The 19,309-nt window shown below is 42.8% G+C and overlaps 1 protein-coding gene across 1 annotated transcript; it reads right to left on the bottom strand.

Moving 5' to 3' along the window:
* Nucleotides 1-493: 493 nt before the first annotated feature.
* Nucleotides 494-4,874, bottom strand: LOC110486416 (thyrotroph embryonic factor). Its single transcript, XM_021558011.3, has 4 exons — nucleotides 4,546-4,874; nucleotides 3,515-3,925; nucleotides 2,953-3,170; nucleotides 494-2,688 (listed from the first exon to the last, which is right to left on the bottom strand). The coding sequence occupies exons 1-4, from the start codon at nucleotides 4,583-4,585 to the stop codon at nucleotides 2,473-2,475; spliced, it is 885 nt and encodes a 294-aa protein (XP_021413686.3). The 5' UTR covers nucleotides 4,586-4,874; the 3' UTR covers nucleotides 494-2,472.
* Between the last annotated feature and the right edge of the window lie 14,435 nt (nucleotides 4,875-19,309).

Genomic DNA, 19,309 nt, shown 5'->3' with positions numbered 1-19,309 from the left:
TCTCTGGAGAGACCTGAAAATAGCTGTGCAGTGATGCTCCCCCATCCAACCTTTGCAGAGAAAAATTTGAGAAACTCCCCAAATGCAGGTGTGTGTAGCGTCATATCCAAGAAGACTGAGGCTGTGATTGCTGCCAAAGGTGCTTCAACAAAGTACTAAGTAAAGGGTCTGAATACTTCTTAAAATGTTTATACATGTGCAAAATCTTCTAAAAACCTGTTTTTGCTTTGTCATGTAGATTGAAGAGGAATTTCTACAAAGAAAATGAACAGGTTGGGATAACTTGGAGTTTAATTTCTACATACAAACTGGCTTCGATCCAGCTTTAACTTCATATCATACTAAAATGACTATCATACCTAAATGGTCTATCGATCTGACAAGATTCTGCACCAAGCTTAAAATCACTGTTTAAACAACTATATGCCTAAGCATAAAAGATAAGAATGTCAGCGCAATGCAATGCCTTCCATTGAAACAAATTCAGTAAATATTTGTTTTGATCCTTTAATTTACAGACATAAGTACATACACTTAGTGTAAAACAGATGCAAACATTACACCATTAACACATTTTCGTGCAGCAGGATTACTGGGAAACGTAATTGGAAGCACACATTACTTTGCGCCATTTCAACATTTTGTCTATCATAGTTATTTTACAGAAACACACCAGAAACAAAGCAGAGTAAAATTCATATTATTGCCACATGTATGATTCTAATATGCATAATAATGAAGATCGGCACAGGAACACAAATTCATCAGACACTTAAGAGATTTAGTCCCTTTACTTAACAGTCTGCTATGTAGTATTTGCAACAATTGAGGCACAGCCACTTTGACAAACAGAACTCTGCGTCGACTCTGTACCTTGACATTTTTTTATCAAACTTAACCAAAGCCACCTTTCTTGTGCTCACAATTCCTGTCAATATTGTCGGAGGCACACCAACCCTTCAAAATTATTGGTATCCAATAAGATAGGAGCATTAAACAATGGAAGTGTTGGATGAGGTAAATAGGAAATTGTCTTTAGAAAAAAATATATATTTCTGTAAAATTCTGGTTGAAAACCTGTTTTAAAAATAAAAAAACACAAAGAAAACACAGTTTGTCCATTGAGATCCCTGCTTAGTCATTGGGTCATTGTTTTCTTTCCTCTAAAGAAATATAAATCTGACAGATTGTTGCACATCAATCAATAGATGTATTGTTAAAATACAGCATTGATCATAATAGCTATTCAACAAACATAAGGAATAGCAGTAAATTAAGATGAAAAAAAAAACAGGTATTGACAGAATAACTGACTCTCAATCCCAGACAAACTACAGGAGGCACAAATAGATAGTGCCCTCTACTTGCAGTGTGCAATGAAATAAACCAACAAACATAGTAAATACCCCTCCACCATTAATGCCTGACCTATGAGCAGAATACTGTTTTTTGGGGAAAGATATTAGAAGCATGTGTGTGGGTCAAGAAGCATGTGTGTGGGTCATGTCGTAATAGGAAAAAAGTACCCGCCCCTATATCTAATCTTCACCCACAAGGTGTTGCCTTGGAAGGGTTGAGTGCAAAACAGGGGTAACACAATCTATGTGGTGCAGGGAGAAGACTATGTAGTTCTTTACACACACACACCTCAGTGTGGTACAAGCAAAGACAACACCACTATCTCGCCCTTTCTCTTTTTATTTTATCTTTATTTAACCAGGCAAGTCAGTTAAGAACAAATTTTTATTTTCAATGACAGCCTAGAAACAGTGTTCAGGGGCAGAACGACAGATGTGTACCTTGTCAGCTCGGGGATTCGAACTTGCAACCTTTCGGTTACTAGTCCAATGCTCTAACCACTACGCTACCGCCCCAATATCAATTATTTCCTCTGTGTAAGATCATGGCGGTGCAGCCCTCAATCTGTCCTGTCTGTTATTCATTGTTTTCTCCCCTACCCCATTATTAATAAATCAAGAGTTCACATGTTCTTCTTCAGAGCCTCTGCATGAGTACTTGAAACAGAGGAGGGAGACAGTCAGTTACTGCAAACAGTGGGAGGAGGGCGGCAGGGGGACAACTTTCATTATTGACTACTGATCACTGATGATGTTCATGCTTTGGTCCACAAAACAACCCGTTAATACGCTGTATAAATGTGTGTGTAACTTCTCCAGCAGCTTTCTCTGACTCGTCTGGCCAGTGATAAGACCTGACTAGTAGTAATTGAGTCCCTGTATGTGTAGGAGCCAGTCGCTCTCCACAACCCTTTGTGTCCACCTCTCGTCATGTTGCTGCCGGGCTCACTGACAGTGTGTATCCATGCCTCCACTGTCGTGTTGGAAAGGATCTAGAACTTGACGTAGTGACCGGTGTTCACCATGAAAGCAGTGCAATTCAGATTCTCTTTGTCAGCGTTTTGTGGGGCGTTTTTATTTTTCGGTTCTTTTCTTGAAAGACAAAGTTTGTCCCTTACAATGGTCCGTATTTGGCTTCATATCGGGACATAATGTTCTTGCAGCGACCACAGTCCTTTCGCAACTCAGCCACTTGTAGCCGCAACGCCGCATTTTCCCTCTCCAGAAACGAAGCGCGCACTGTGATCTGGTTCTCCTTCAGCCGCCGGGCGTCACGTGAACGTTTGGCTGCCACGTTGTTCTTCTTCCTCCTCGACCAGTATTTATCATCCTGTGGGAGACAGAGGATTTTAATACAAAATAATAGAATCAGTGTTGTGGAAACATCCCTAATCCCAGACAAGCCCCCTTATTTCATGGCTTACTACTCACTCATTAATTCTGCTGGTGTAACATAGTGATACTACAATCTTCATCAACCAATGATTATTTGGTGCCCAATTGCAGTGGCTACATTCTCATTAACCTACTACAGAACAACCAGTTCCATCATTCATCACCTCCCTGAAACAAATATTCACCATATTCATCTTACCTTCTGCTCAGTGGGCACAAAGACCTTTTTGGCCTTCTTGATCATGGGTTGTGGTTTGAGGTCCTCGTCAGAGAACTTGTGTTTGCGTGGGTTGAACAGCTCACCCCCAGGCACGCTGGACAGCACCAGGTCTGTGGGGTCCGGCTGGAAGTTGATGTCCACCTCAATGTCCTCTGGGTCGATAGGAGTGGGTGTGAGTCGGTCTGCAGACTTCCCCTCTAGAGGGAGACAAAGTGAATTCAATGAGGAGTATATTTTTAATTAATTTGGTGGCTGTTAAGTATGTTTTTATAATCTTGAAGGCTATATGAATACTGCCATTTGTTAATGCTGTAGAGCTCAGGTTTCACACGTACATGTGTCCGTGTGTGTGTTGGAGGCAAGGTGTCGAGTGCGTCAAGTACGTCTATTTGACATTTTAATACAATATGGGAGTATCTAGTGTCAGCATGTTGCAAGCGTCTATTACAGTGTCAGTATATGTGCATGTTGAGTTCAAAGGTAGAATTTGTTACAGTGGTACCGTGTCTGGGCTTTTAACAAATGGGCCCCAACAATGTACCTTTTTTATTTTTAGACACTTCAACCTCCGCTGCGTCAAACCCAGACACAGCATCTTCATCGTCCCCATCTTCTTCTTCCTTCTCTTGTTCAGCTGGCTCTAAGGTGAGTGTGACGGTCTCTGTGTCAGAGGTGGTGAGAGGGGGTCTTGTCCCCTTGGTTTCCTCCTGGGCCAGGCTCTTCTGGAGCTCCTCCTCTAGGGTGACTGGGATGCCATTCTCCTGCAGGAACTCATCCAGGTCCATGTACTCCAAGTGGAAGGTCTCCCCATCATAGGGGATGGTCTTCTCCCAGATGGCAGGGGTAAGGGAGGCGGACACCCCTCCAATGCCTGTACCTCCAGTCCCACCACTGCCCCCCCCAACACCGGCCTCGCCATTATCGGCAGAGCACAACTTCTTCTTCTCTATTTCTGTGGAGATAACCGTGAAGAGCATAATGGGTGACGGTTTCACAGCCATGTGAAAGAAGTAGAAAGAAAGAAAAGTGGTGAAATTACAGAATGAGGTAAAAGAAAAGGGCGGGTGCATCAACCCATAAAAAAATGGGGAAGGGAAATCTGGACTTGTCAACACAGCCCCTAAACACAAAAACAAACATGAAAATGAATATTAATTGCCCTTCAAATGAAAGAAAATTATGTACTCATATTGTATGTGAAAAAATGGTTTGACTGCAGTGCTCTAGGACAAGTAGGGAGGTGTGAGAACTTTATGTTCTTTTTTGCTCCCTCAGTTCAGTGCCTCAGGGGAAACTGGCACAGCACTCAGAATGTACAAATGCTTGACACATTTGAACAACTATTGTACTAGTCATATATAATTATCAAAACACAGCTGATTAAAAAACAAATGTGTCCAGTTGTTTGAGGGTACACAAACGCTCATTAGAAGCACTACTACGTCTCCATACACCAGTCAACATGTCCGCGAAGTCAACGATCACATCAGATCTATGCAGTTCACATAAAAATGTGTAAATTGGAAAGTATCTTTCAATTAATCCAAAACGAAACCAGTAGGCTAGTCTTACCATCGTCGCCTTCGAGAATATTAGGTGGGGGAATGTCCATAATCTTCTTCAAAACAATAGGAATCGATTTCTGTGGATTCGACCTAGGCTGCAGAGGCGCCTTGAGTGTAGTTTCCCAGGCACTGTTAGCAATATCCGTGGATAAATTAAGTCAAAGCAGTGTTTCAGTCTGTTGCTTTGAAACCTGTTTCACAAATTAAAATGTTGTCATAACACCACAGATCCCATCAGTCGAAGCCTACTGCGAGCACTGTTTCCTTATTCATGAGCTATACGCCGCTTCAGAAAATACTCGGCGCGGATTGGTCACAAATGTATCTTTTAATATTAAGTAGCTGACATTGAAAAGCCGATGGTGAGCCAGTCACAACAGAAGCAGTAGAACCCACCGGGAGCTTATTGGCTGAAGAAACACTCCGTTTCATTCCTTCGTACGGAAATAACTGTACATTGCGTGCAGAATGTCAACAGTGTCTCCTGACTTCTATTGTTGCTACATTTAGCTAAACCAGATAGATATAGAACGGTATGACTATGGCCATTCACTGACCCTGGGAACTGGAGGAGACGAGGACAAGGATGCTTCGCGACATTTATTTGGCCCCCAAGTTTTCAGATATATTTTTTTAGACATTTTTGTTTTCATTGTTGGAGATAAAAACACCAGGAAATCAGCTCCAAGTGATTTTAATTTTGCACATATGTTCCCAAGTATTCCCACTCATAGAGTCATATGTGATCATATAATAATAATGAATAACAATTGATTGGGTTTATATAGCACTTTTCTACCAACTGAGGTACTCAAAGCGCTATACATAGTAGGGTGAAACTCGCCTCACCCAACATTAAAGCGTAGCACCCACCTCAGTGATGCACTGGGACCATTTTTGTGCCAGAACTCTCACATTTTAGCTATCAGTTGGACAGGTGAGGAGTGATATATGCCAATTAGGAATGAGTGGGATGATAGGTGGCCACCCGCCTAATCATGTATTTATTATGATGGTCCGCCCCCGACCTCTCGCTTAAGAAAGAATTGGCCCGCGGCTAAATCTAGTTGAGGATCCCTGCCGACATTGGATACTTACTTACGTTTTATATGAAGATGCGTTGTATCCAGTTTCTCCTCTGCAATACATGATGACAGGATGCATTATACATTGATGCATTTGTATCCACACTCGTGGCCAAACAAAACACGTGTGTTCTTTTCTCTCCTTCACGTGCAGAGACAAGCTGTTGAGGGGCGTGGTTATGGCACGTGCAAAAGCAGCGCGACGGTAGCCCAGGAAGCACGGACCTCGCACTATACTGAACAGCTGGCGTGTCCCTATCATGTATTTACACCCAGCACAACCGTTCTACCATTGGATTGGAAATGTGTTAATAACATATGAGTCATATCCCCTCACCTTACACCACATCAATACAATTGTTATATTGATAATGGTTTCCGATATGCTAATAGACTAGAATTCTCACATTTCTGCGCGCACACGCGTATCCAAATGGAGATTCAATAAACATCAGTCTGTTTTTTGTTGTTGCAGGACGATCAGACGGGATCATGATGTACTGAACACATTCCACCACTGCAAATCAGTCATTCCAAAAATAGTAACAATACTTAGTAGCCCATGTTGGACATACCTGGAACCAATTAAGGGCTTCATTCATTGTGTGGATTAAATCTGATTTGTTTAGTTCTAGTTTTAGTTCACCTATGTCTTATCTATTTAGGTCAGTGTCATATTTTGTATGAAGACAGTTTGTACAGCGGCTTTATTACAGAACTAAAATATTCATGCAACGTGTAAAGTGTTGGTCCCATGTTTCATTAGCTGAAATAAAAGATCACAGAAATGTTTCATACACACATAAATCTTATTTCTAAAAAATGATTTTCAGAAATTTGTTCACATCCATGTTAGTGAGAATTTCTTCTTTGTCAAGAAAATCTGTTGACCTGACAGGTGTGGCATATCAAGAAGCTGATTAAACAACACGATCCTTGCACAGGTGCACCTTGTGTTGGGGACAATAAAAAGGCCACTCTAAAATGTGAAGTTTTGTCTCACAATGCTAGGGATGTCTCAAGTTTTGAGGGAGCAAGCAATTGGCATTTTGTCTGCAGGAATATCCACCAGAGCAGTTCCAAGAGAATATAATGTTCATTTCTCTACCATAAGCTGACTCCAACGTCGTTTTAAAGAATTTGGCAGTACGTCCAACCAGCCACACAACCACAGACCCACGTGTATGATGTCGTATGAGCGGTGTGCTGATGTCACCCCATGGTGGCGGTGGGGTTATGGTATGGGCAGGCATAAGCTACGGACAACAAACATAATTGCATTTTAGTGATGACAATTGTAATGCACAGAGATACCGTGACGAGATCCTGAGGCCCATTGTCGTGCCATTCCTCTGCTGCCATCACCTCATGTTTCAGCATGATAATGCACAGCCCCATGTCACAAGGATCTGTACACAATTCCTGGAATCTGAAAATGTCCCAGTTCTTCCATGGCCTGTATGCTCATCAGATATGTTTGGGATGCTCTGGATCAACGTGTACGACAGTGTTCCAGTTTCCACCAATATCCAGCAACTTCGCACAGCCATTGAAGAGGAGTGGGACAACATTCCACAGGCCACAATCAACAGCCTGATCAACTCTATGCGATGGAGATGTGTCGCGCTGCATGAGGCAAATGGTGGTCACACCAGATACTGACTGGTTTTCTGAACCATGCCCCTACTTTTTTTTAAGGTATCTGTGACCAACAGATGCATTTCTGTATTCTCAGTCATGTGAAATCCATAGATTAGTGCCTAATGAATTTATTTAATTGACTGATTTCCTTATGAACTGTAACTCAGTAAAATCTTTGAAATTGTTGCATTTATATTTTTGTTTACTATATGATGGCACAAGCAATGCATAGAGACATGGTCCTGATAATTTCTCTCTTAGATCAACACAATTGTATGAACGCAATATAAATCCTCTCCTACATTCATTTCCTCGGAAGGGAAAATGACCAGAGGTTCCAGCTTTGTGGGAGCAGCAGTGTGGTTTGTTTGCTAACAAACTGGGTGATCTCAGATGCCTCTGGTTCTTGTCTGTATAACAGATGGATATCAATCTATTCAGACTGCATAAGAGTAGCCCTAGTGGAAGTCTACTGTCCACAGCAAGAAGGGCATGAATGTACATTTGTTTAGTGTTAGGAAAATAAGAGACTGAAAGACCATGTATTTGACTGTATGCATGTCCCTCTTTAGAGAACTGTAATAATGAACTAGTCTCACATATCTTAACATCCGCCAACTGGTTTTGGTGTTGACTTGAAAGCAGAGATGCACAGTCTCTGGGACATTCAGTAACTGGAGTGGAAATGCTTTAACCGCTGGGAGCAACAAAGGTTGTGCAAATCACATTTTATTTGCCACATGCTTTGTAGATAACAGGTGTAGACTAACACTGAAATGCTTATGGGTCCTTTTCCAACAATGCAGAGTTAAATATGAAAAATAAAAGAAAGATAGTGGCACAAGTAATAAATTAAACAATGAAAACAAATAACAAGTCAAAATAACATGGCTATAAACGCTAAGCATACATGTCACGACTTCCACCAAAGTCGGTTCCTCTCCTTGTTCGGGAGGCGTTCGGAGGTCGGCGTCAACGGTCTTTTAGCCATCGTCAATCCACTTTTCATTTTCCATTTGTTTGGACTTGTTTTCCTACACACCTGGTTTTCATTTCCCTCATTGTTGTGTATTTAACCCTCTGTTCCCCCCATGTCTTTGTGTGGAATTGTTTGTTGTAAGTGCTTGTGCACATGTTTATTGGTGCGCGTCCGGTTTTGTACCCATGATTGTTATTCCTTTATGCCGTTGGTTTTGTAATTAAACTGCTCCGGCTAGTTCTGCTCTCCTGCGTCTGACTTCCCTGCCACCAGTTACGCACCCCTTACAATACAAAACATTAAGGACACCTGCTATTTCCATCAAATAGACTGACCAGGTGGATTCAGGTGAAAGCTATTATCGCTTGATGTCACTTGTTAAATTCACTTCAATCAGTGTGGATGAAGGGGAGTAGACAGATTAAATAATATTTTTTAAGCCTTGAGACAATTGAGACATGGATTGTGCATGTGTGCCATTCAGAGGGTGAATTGGCAAGACAAAATATTTAAGTGCCTTTGAACGGGGTAAGGTAGTAGGTGCCAGTTGGGTTGCCTGGTTGTTCACGCTCAACAGTTTCTGTGTGTATCAAGAATGGTCCACCACCCAAAGGACATCCATCCAACTTGACAAAACTATGGGAAGCATTGGAGTCAACATGGGCCAGCATCACTATGGAACGGTTTCGACAACTTGTAGAGTCCATGCCCTGACAAACTGAGGCTGTTCTGAGGGCAAAAGGGGCAGGTGCAACTCAATATTAGGAAGGGGTCCTTAATGTTTTGCACACTCAATGTATAGGGAGTAGAAAATACCATGGCCATAAACAGGGAGTACCAGGACCAAATTGATAATTGAGGTAGCTATGTACTGTACATATTGGTAGGGGTCAAGTGACTAGGCAACAGGATAGATAAGACAGTAGCAGCATCATATGTGTTGAGTGTGAAAGTGTGTGTGTGTGTGTGTGTGTATTCAGTATTCATGTGTGTGCATGTTATATGTGTGTAGGCGTATGTGGTGTGTGTGTATGGGGTGTGGGTAGAGTCCAGTGTGTGTGCATGGTGCAAGAGAATTAGTCCAAAAAAGGGTCAATGCAGGTAGTCCAGGTAGCCATTTGATGAGCTATTTTTTAGTCTTGTTTAGAGGTCTTATGGTTTGGGGGTAGAAGCTGTTCAGGGTCCTGTTGGTTCCAGACTTGGTGCATTGGTATTGCTTGCCAGGCAGAAACAGAGAGAACAGTCTGTAGCTTGGGTGGCTGGAGTCAGAATTTCTTTGGGCCTTCCTCTGACACCGCCTGGTATAGAGATCCTGGATGGCGAGGAGCTCAGCCCCAGTTTGCTGACAACACTATGGTGATAAGCTTGATCAGAGATGACAATGAGACAGCCTATAGGGAGGGGTTGGCACAATCCTGTCTGGATTGGCGCCCCCCCTTGGGTTGTGCCATGACAGAGATTTTTGTGGGCTATACTCAGCCTTGTCTCAGGATGGTAAGTTGGTGGTTGAAAATATCCCTCTAGTGGTGTGGGGGCTGTGCTTTGGCAAAGTGGGTGGGGTTATATCCTGCCTGTTTGGTCCTGTCTGGCCCTGTCCGGGGGTATCATCGGATGGGCCACAGTGTCTCCTGACCCCTCCTGTCTCAGCCTCCAGTATTTATGCTGCAGTATTGCCAGGGGTCTAGGGTCAGTCTGTTGTATCTGGAGTACCTCTCCTGTCTTATCCGGTGTCCTGTGTGAATTTAAGTATGCTCTCTCTAATTCTCTCTTTCTCTCTTTCTTTCTTTCTTTCTTTCTTTCTTTCTTTCTTTCTTTCTTTCTCTCTCTCTCTCTCTCTCTCTCTCTCTCGGGGGACCTGAGCCCTAGGACCATGCCTCAGGACTACTTGGCATGATGATTCCTTGCTGTCTCCAGTCCACCTGGCTGTGCTGCTGCTCCAGTTTAAACTGCTCTTCCTGCGGCTATAGAACCCTGACCTGTTCACCGTACGTGCTACCTGTCCCAGACCTGCTGTTTTCAACTCTCTAGAGACAGCAGAAGCGGTAGAGATACTCTTAATGATCGGCTATGAAAAGCCAACTGACATTTACTCCTGAGGTACTGACTTGCTGCACCCTCGACAACTACACTGTGATTATTATTATTTGACCATGCTGGTCATTTACAGTGCCTTGCGAAAGTATTCGGCCCCCTTGAACTTTGCGACCTTTTGCCACATTTCAGGCTTCAAACATAAAGATAGAAAAGATATATATAAAGATATAAAACTTTTTTTTGTGAAGAATCAACAACAAGTGGGACACAATCATGAAGTGGAACGACATTTAATGGATATTTCAAACTTTTTTAACAAATCAAAAACTGAAAAATTGGGCGTGCAAAATTATTCAGCCCCTTTACTTTCAGTGCAGCAAACTCTCTCCAGAAGTTCAGTGAGGATCTCTGAATGATCCAATGTTGACCTAAATGACTAATGATGATAAATACAATCCACCTGTGTGTAATCAAGTCTCCGTATAAATGCACCTGCACTGTGATAGTCTCAGAGGTCCGTTAAAAGCGCAGAGAGCATCATGAAGAACAAGGAACACACCAGGCAGGTCCGAGATACTGTTGTGAAGAAGTTTAAAGCCGGATTTGGATACAAAAAGATTTCCCAAGCTTTAAACATCCCAAGGAGCACTGTGCAAGCGATAATATTGAAATGGAAGGAGTAACAGACCACTGCAAATCTACCAAGACCTGGCCGTCCCTCTAAACTTTCAGCTCATACAAGGAGAAGACTGATCAGAGATGCAGCCAAGAGGCCCATGATCACTCTGGATGAACTGCAGAGATCTACAGCTGAGGTGGGAGACTCTGTCCATAGGACAACAATCAGTCGTATATTGCACAAATCTGGCCTTTATGGAAGAGTGGCAAGAAGAAAGCCATTTCTTAAAGATATCCATAAAAAGTGTTGTTTAAAGTTTGCCACAAGCAACCTGGGAGACACACCAAACATGTGGAAGAAGGTGCTCTGGTCAGATGAAACCAAAATTGAACTTTTTGGCAACAATTCAAAACGTTATGTTTGGCGTAAAAGCAACACAGCTCATCACCCTGAACACACCATGCCCACTGTCAAACATGGTGGTGGCAGCATCATGGTTTGGGCCTGCTTTTCTTCAGCAGGGACAGGGAAGATGGTTAAAATTGATGGGAAGATGGATGGAGCCAAATACAGGACCATTCTGGAAGAAAACCTGATGGAGTCTGCAAAAGACCTGAGACTGGGACGGAGATTTGTCTTCCAACAAGACAATGATCCAAAACATAAAGCAAAATCTACAATGGAATGGTTCAAAAATAAACATATCCAGGTGTTAGAATGGCCAAGTCAAAGTCCAGACCTGAATCCAATCGAGAATCTGTGGAAAGAACTGAAAACTGCTGTTCACAAATGCTCTCCATCCAACCTCACTGAGCTCGAGCTGTTTTGCAAGGAGTAATGGGAAAACATTTTGTGCAAAACTGATAGACATACCCCAAGCGACTTACAGCTGTAATCGCAGCAAAAGGTGGCGCTACAAAGTATTAACTTAAGGGGGCTGAATAATTTTGCACGCTCAATTTTTCAGTTTTTGATTTGTTAAAAAAGTTTGAAATATCCAATAAATGTTGTTCCACTTCATGATTGTGTCCCACTTGTTGTTGAGTCTTCACAAAAAAAATACAGTTTTATATCTTTATGTTTGAAGCCTGAAATGTGGCAAAAGGTCGCAAAGTTCAAGGGGGCCGAATACTTTCGCAAGGCACTGTATGAACATTTTGAACATCTTGGCCATGTTCTGTTATAATCTCCACCCGGCAGAGCCAGAAGAGGACTGGCCACACCTCATACCCTGGTTCCTCTCTAGGTTTCTTCCTAGGTTTTGGCCTTTCTAGGGAGTTTTTCCTAGCCACTGTGTTTCTACACCTGCATTGCTTACTGTTTGGGGTTTTAAACTGAGTTTCTGTACAGCACTTTTAGATATCAACTGATGTAAGAAGGGCTATATAAATACATTTTATTTTATTTTATTTGAAGGGGTCAGTGACCTGGCAGTGTGGTGCCGGGACAACGACCTTTCCCTCAACTTCAGTAAGACCAAGGAGCTGTTCGTGGACTACAGGAAACACCTCCAAAACAAAGGTCATGGTATTCAATCAATCCCTTTCCCAGTCTGCTGTCCCCACATGCTTCAAGATGGCCACCATTGTTCCACCCTACCTGATACACTAGACAGACTCCAATTTGCTTACCACTCCAATAGGTCCAAAGACGACGCAACCGCCATCACACTGCACACTGCCCTATCCCATCTGGACAAGGGGAATACCTGTGTAAGAATGCTGTTCATTAGCTACAGCTCAGCATTTAACACCATAGTACCCTCCAAACAAGTCATTAACCTTGAGACCCTGGGTCTCGACCCCGCCCTGTGCAACTGGGTCCTGGACTTCCTGACGGGCCGCCCCCAGGTGGTGAGGGTAGGAAGCAACATCTTCACCCCGCTGATCCTCAACACTGGGGCCCCACAAGGGTGCGTTCTCAGCCCTCTCCTGTACTCCCTGTTCCATGACTGCGTGGCCATGCACGCCTCCAACTCAATCATCAAGTTTGCAGACGACACTACAGTGGTAGGCTTGATTACCAACAACGACGAAATGGCCTACAGGGAGGAGGTGAGGGTCCTCGGAGTGTGGTGTCAGGAAAATAACCAAAAAAACAAAGGAGATGATCATGGACTTCAGGAAACAGCAGAGGGAGCATCCCACCAACCACAACGACGTGACAGTAGTGGAGAAGGTGGAAAGTTTTAAGTTCCTCGGCATACACATCACGGACATGGTCCTGAAATGGTCCACCCACACAGACAGCGTGGTGAAGAGGCTGAAGAAATTTGGCTTGTCGCCTAAAACACTCAAACTTTTACAGATGCACAATCGAGAGCATCTTGTCGTGCTGTATCACCACCTGGTACGGCAACTGCTCCGCCCACAACCACAAGGCTCTCCAGAGGGTAGTGCGGTCTGCACAACGCATCACCGGGGGCAGACTACCTGCCCTCCAGGACACCTACACCACCCAATGTCACAGGAAGGCCAAAAAGATAATCAAGGACAACAACCACTGCCTGTTCACCCCGCTATCATCCAGAAGGCGAGGTCAGTACAGGTGCATCAAAGCTGGGACCGAGAGACTGAAAAACAGCTTCCATCTCAAGGCCATCAGACTGTTAAACAGCCATCACTAACATAGAGTGGATACTGCCAACATACAGACTCAAATATCTTGCCACGTTTTAATAAATGGATTTAATAAAGGTATCACTAGGCTCTTTAAATAACGCCACTTTAATAATGTCTACATATTTCTCATCTCATATGTAGATACTGTACCACCTACTGCATCTTGCCTATGCCGCACGGCCATCGCTCATCCATATATTTATATGTACATATTCTTATTCATCCCTTTACATTTGTGTGTATAAGGTAGTCGTTGTGAATTTGTTAGATTACTTGTTAGATATTGCTGCACTGTCGGAACTACAAGCACAAGCACTTCGCTACACTCGCATTAACATCTGCTAACCATGTGTATGTGACCAATACAATTGGAATTTATTGGATTTGATGTGGATTGGTAAGAAGAATGCCCCCTCTCTCCACCAGTGTGATTACTACCTCTGAGGGTTTAGAGCTTGAGGTAGTCACCTCATACAAGTACTTGTGAGTATGGCAAGACGGTACACTGTCCTTCTCTCAGCACATATCCAAGCTGCAGGCTAAGGTTAAATCTAGACTTTGTTTCCTCTATCGTAATCACTCCTCTTTCACCCCAGCTGACAAACTAACCCTGATTCAGATGACCATCCGACCCTTTGGCAGTGATTACAGCCTCGAGTCTTCTTGGGTATGACGCAACAAGCTTGGCACACCTGTATTTGGGGAGTGTCTCCCCATTCTTCTCTGCAGATCGTTTTCAAACTCTGTCAGGTTGGATGGGGAGTGTCGCTGCACAGCTATTTTCAGGTTTGATCGGGTTCAAGTCCGGGCTCTGGCTGGGCCACTCAAGGACATTCAGAGACTTGTCACGAAGCCACTGCTGCGTTGTCTTGGCTGTGTTCTAAGGGTCGTTGTCCTGTTGGAAGGTGAACCTTCGCCCCAGTCTGAGGTCCTGAGTGCTCTGGAGCTGGATTTCATCAAGGATCTCTGTACTTTGCTTCGTTCATCTTTCCCTCAATCCTAACCAGTCTCCCAGCCCTTGCTACTAAAAAAACAACCCCACAGCATGATGTTGCCACCACCATGCTTCACCGTAGGGATGGCATTGGCCAGGTGATGAGCGGTGCCTGGTTTCCACCAGATGTGAGGCTTGGCATTCAAGCCAAAGAGTTCAATCTTGGTTTCATCAGACCAGAGAATATTGTTTCCCATGGTCTGAGAGTCCTTTAGGTGCCTCAAGGCAAACTCCAAGGGGGTTGTCATGTGCCTTTTACTGAGGAGTGGCTTCCGTCTGCCCAATTTACCATAAAGGCCTGATTGGTGAAGTTCTGCAGAGATGGTTGTCCTTCTGGAAGGTTCTCCCATCTCCATAGAGGAACTCTGAAGCTCTGACCAAGGCCCTTCTCCCCCGATTGCTCAGTTTGGCCGGGGGCAGCCAGCCAAACTTGCATTTAAGAATGATGGAGGCCACTGTGTTCTTGGGAACCTTCAAAGCTGCAGACATTTTTTGGTACCCTTCCCCAGATCTGTGCCTCGACACAATCGTGTCTTGGAGCTCTACGGACAATTCCTTCAACCTCATGGCTTGGCTTTTGCTCTGACATGCACTGTCAACTGTGGTACTTTATATAGACAGGTTTGTGCCTTTCCAAATCATGTCCAATCAATTGAATTTACCACAGGTGGACAACAATCAAGTTGTAGAAACAAGGAAGATCAATAGAAACAGGATGCACCTGAGCTCAATTGCAAGTAAATAAGGTATTTATGTTTTCTATTTTTAATACATTTGCAAAAATGTCATTATGGGGTATTATGTGTAGATTGATGAGAAAAAATATATTTTCATCATTTTTAGAATAAGGCTGTAACGTAACAAAATGTGGAAAGAGTGAAGGGTTCTGAATACTTTTCCGAATGCACTGTATCTACCTCTGTCACTCCAGTATCCCTGCACATTGTAAATATGCTATCGGAACTGACCTTGTATATAGCTTTTTATTTCCTATTTCTTATTTCTTGTGTGTTTTTGTTCTACCTTGTGTTATTTTTAGTACTACATGGATACTGATTACTGCATTGTTGGGTTTAGAGCATGCAAGAAAGGCATTTCACTGTACTTGTGCATGTGATATTAAAACTTAAAACTAGAGGAGGGGACTAAGCATGTACCCCTGAAGGGCCCCCGTGTTGAGGGTCAGCATGGCAGAAGGGCGGATGGGTTGTTGCCTACGTTCACAACCTAGGGGCGGCCTGTCAAGAAGTCCAGGATCCAGTTGCAGAGGGAGGTGTTTAGTCCCAGGGACCTTAGCTTAGTGATGAGCTTTGAGGGCACTATGGTGTTGAATGCTGAGCTGTAGTCAATAATCAGCTTTCTCACGTAAGTGTTCCTTTTGTCCAAGTGGGGAAAGGCAGTGTGGAGTGCAATAGAGACTGTGTCAACTGTGGATCTGTGGGGGCGGTATGTGAATTGGTGTGGGTCCAGAGTGCCTGGGATGATGGTGTTGATAGGTATACAGAAGATAGCACTATTTGGTAAAAGACCAAGTCCATAGTATGGTAAGAACCGCTCAAATAAGCAAAGAGAAACAGTTTGTGATGTGCAAAAGACAGCTGAATGTGGTGGCAAGGTGGCACGCATGCCTCGTTCATTATGCAAAACAGGAATGTTGGCCTATATGAGGGAGCTGTTGAGGATGGATGGCTTATTTGTGAGGGTTGCCTACTCAGTCAAAGTATATTTGCCATTGCTAAAGTAACTTGAGTTGTCCTCATGGTCCTCTCTTTTTAGCTACAGTGGCAAGAAAAAGTATGCGAACCCTTTGGAAATATCTGGATTTCTGCATAAACTGGTCATAAATTTTGATCTGATCTTCATCTAGGTCACAGTAATAGACAAAAACAGTCTGCTTAAACTAATAACACACAAACAATTCTATGTTTTCATGTCTTTATTGAACACACCATGTAAACATTCACAGTGCAGGGTGGAAAAAGTATGTGAACCCTTGGATTTAGTAACTGGTTGACCCTCCTTTGGCAGCAATAACCTCAACCAAACATTTTCTGTAGTTGCGTATCAGACCTGCACAACGATCAGGAGGAATTTTGGACCATTCTTCTTTATTAAACTGTTTTCAGTTCAGCAATATTCTTGGGATATCTGGCGTGAACTGCTCTCTTGAGGTCATGCCACAGCATCTCAATAGGGTTGAGGTCAGGACTGACTGGGCCACTCCAGAAGGTGTATATTCTGTTGATTTACTTCTGTGTTTTGGGTCGTTGTCCTGTTGCATCACCCAACGACAGATAGCCTAACATTCTCCTGCAAAATGTATTGATAAATTGGGAATTCGTTTTTCCGTCGATGATAGGAAGCTGCCCAGGCCCTGAGTCAGCAAAGTAGCCCCAAACCATGATGCTCCCTCCACCATACTTTACAGTTGGGTTGAGGTTTTTTCTCCACACATGGTGTTGTGTGTTCCTTCCAAACAACTCAACTGTAGTTTCATCTGGTCACAGAACATTTTGCCAGTAGCACTGTGGAACATCCAGGTGCACTTTTGCAAACTTCAGACGTGTAGCAATGTTTTTTTGGACAGCAGGGGCTTCTTCCGTAGTGTCCTCCCATGAACACCATTCTTGTTTAGGGTTTTACGTATCGTAAACTCGTCAACAGAGACGTTAGCATGTTCCAGAGATTTCTTTAGCTGACACTCTAGGATTCTTCTTAAGCTCATTGAGCATTCTGCGTGGTGCTCCTGCAGCCATATTTGCAGGACAGCCACTCATAGGAGAGTAGTAACAGTGCTGAACTTTCTCCATATATAGACAATTTGTCTTACTTTGGACTGATGAACATCAAGGCTTTTAGAGATACTTTTGTAATCCTTTCCAGCTTTATGCAAGTCAACAATTCTTAATCTTAGGTCTTCTGAGATTTCTTTTGTTTGAGGCATGGTTCACATCAGGCAATGCTTCTTGTGAATAGCAAACTCACATTTTGGGAGTGTTTTTTTATAGGGCAAGGCAGCTCTAACCATTGATTGGAATCCAGGTTAGCTGACTCTTGACTACAATTAGCTTTTGAGAAGTCATTAGCCTAGGGGTTCACATACTTTTTCCAACCCTCACTGTGAATGTTAAAATTATGTATTCAATATAGGACAAGAAAAAAAACAATACTTTGTGTGTTATTACTTTAAGCACACTATGTTTGTCAATTGTTGTGACTTAGATGAAGATCAGATCAAATTTGATTACCAATTTATGCAGAAATCCAGGTAATTCCAAAGGGTTCACATACTTTTTCTTGTCACGGTATGCTTTAATTTTTACTGATTAAGCACCAACTGAACAAGCCAAATAAAACCAGTTTCAACTGTACTGGGCAGATGGCAGACAGTGTGCGTGTATGGCGTCGTGTGGGCGACAAGTTTGCTGATGTCAACGTTGTGAACAGATTGCCCAATGGTGGCGGTGGGGTTATGGTATGGGCAGACATAAGCTATCAGACAACGAACACAATTGCATTTTATCAATGGTAATTTGAATGCAAAGAGATACAGTGATGAGATCCTTAGGCCCAATGTCGTGCCATTCATCTGCCTCCATCACCTCATGTTTCAGCACGATAATGCATGGCCCCATGTCGCAAGGATCTGGTGGTCACACTAGATGCGGACGGACTGGTTTTCTGATCCTCTCCCCTTTTTAAGGTATCTGTGACCCATAGATGCATATCTGTATTCCCAGTCATGTGAAATCTATAGATTAGGGCCTAATTTATTTATTTAAATTGACTGATTTCCTTATATGAACTGTAACTCAGTATATTCTTTGAAATTGTTGCATGATGCGTTTATATTTTTGGGATGATTTTGACCATATGGTTAATGAGGGGCGTTTCAAAATGCAAATAGCCAAGGTCGTGCACAAGCACTGGTTCTCTCTTACTGGTGTGAATATGACACTGGTAGGATTGTTTGTTAAATCACACGTTTTCTATGTGCACAAACATTCTAAATTCAGCTCGTAAGTAGTATTTTCGAATAGTTTCTACGCAATATTGATAAATGAAGCCCAAGATGTGCAAAGCTTTTAGAGACTTAGCCAGAAAGACTCACAGCTGTAATTGCTGCCAAAGGTGATTCTAACATGTAATTACTAATGTAAGAGAGAGTTCTGTATTTATTATCAATACATTTGCAAACATTTCTAAAAAGATGTTTTCACTTTGTCACTATGGGGAATTGTGTGTAGATGTGTGAGACATTTATTTCTTTAATCCATTTTGAATTCAGGCTGTAACACTAAATGTGGAATAAGTCAAGGGGTATGAATACAAGGCACTGTTTTCCAGTCTGTGCTAGCAAAACAGTCTTGTAGTTTAGAATTTGCTTCATCGGACCACTTCTGAAATGAGCGTGTCACTGGTGCTTGCGGTTAGATTTATGGAAAGAACAAGCTATTTGTAAACACAGAGAGCAAAATGATTATGAGATGGTCACTGTGAATCACCAATGCCATGCCAAATTCATGTGGCACAAAACACTGATGCCTGGGATGAGAGCTCTGATCTGTAGACTGTTTGTGAGTATGTAAGCAAGTCTGATATGAACTCTATCATGGGAGCATGCAAATGAATGTCATTTTGAACACTATACACTGCGAAAGAATGAAAGATTTCATTCTGGATTTTCTATTTTCTTTGATATTGAATACAGCATTGTTGAGGAAGAGCTTGCAAGTGAACATGTGTACGTGAAACCTATCACTTCATAATATGCAAAGTGATATTTGCTGGCAGCAAG

The sequence above is a fragment of the Oncorhynchus mykiss genome, chromosome 13 (genome assembly GCF_057628025.1).
Source record: "Oncorhynchus mykiss isolate SJ-2025 chromosome 13, ASM5762802v1, whole genome shotgun sequence".
Taxonomy (NCBI): domain Eukaryota; kingdom Metazoa; phylum Chordata; class Actinopteri; order Salmoniformes; family Salmonidae; genus Oncorhynchus; species Oncorhynchus mykiss.
The sequence above is the reverse complement of the archived record's forward strand: the minus strand, read 5'-3'. Positions and strand labels throughout refer to the sequence as shown.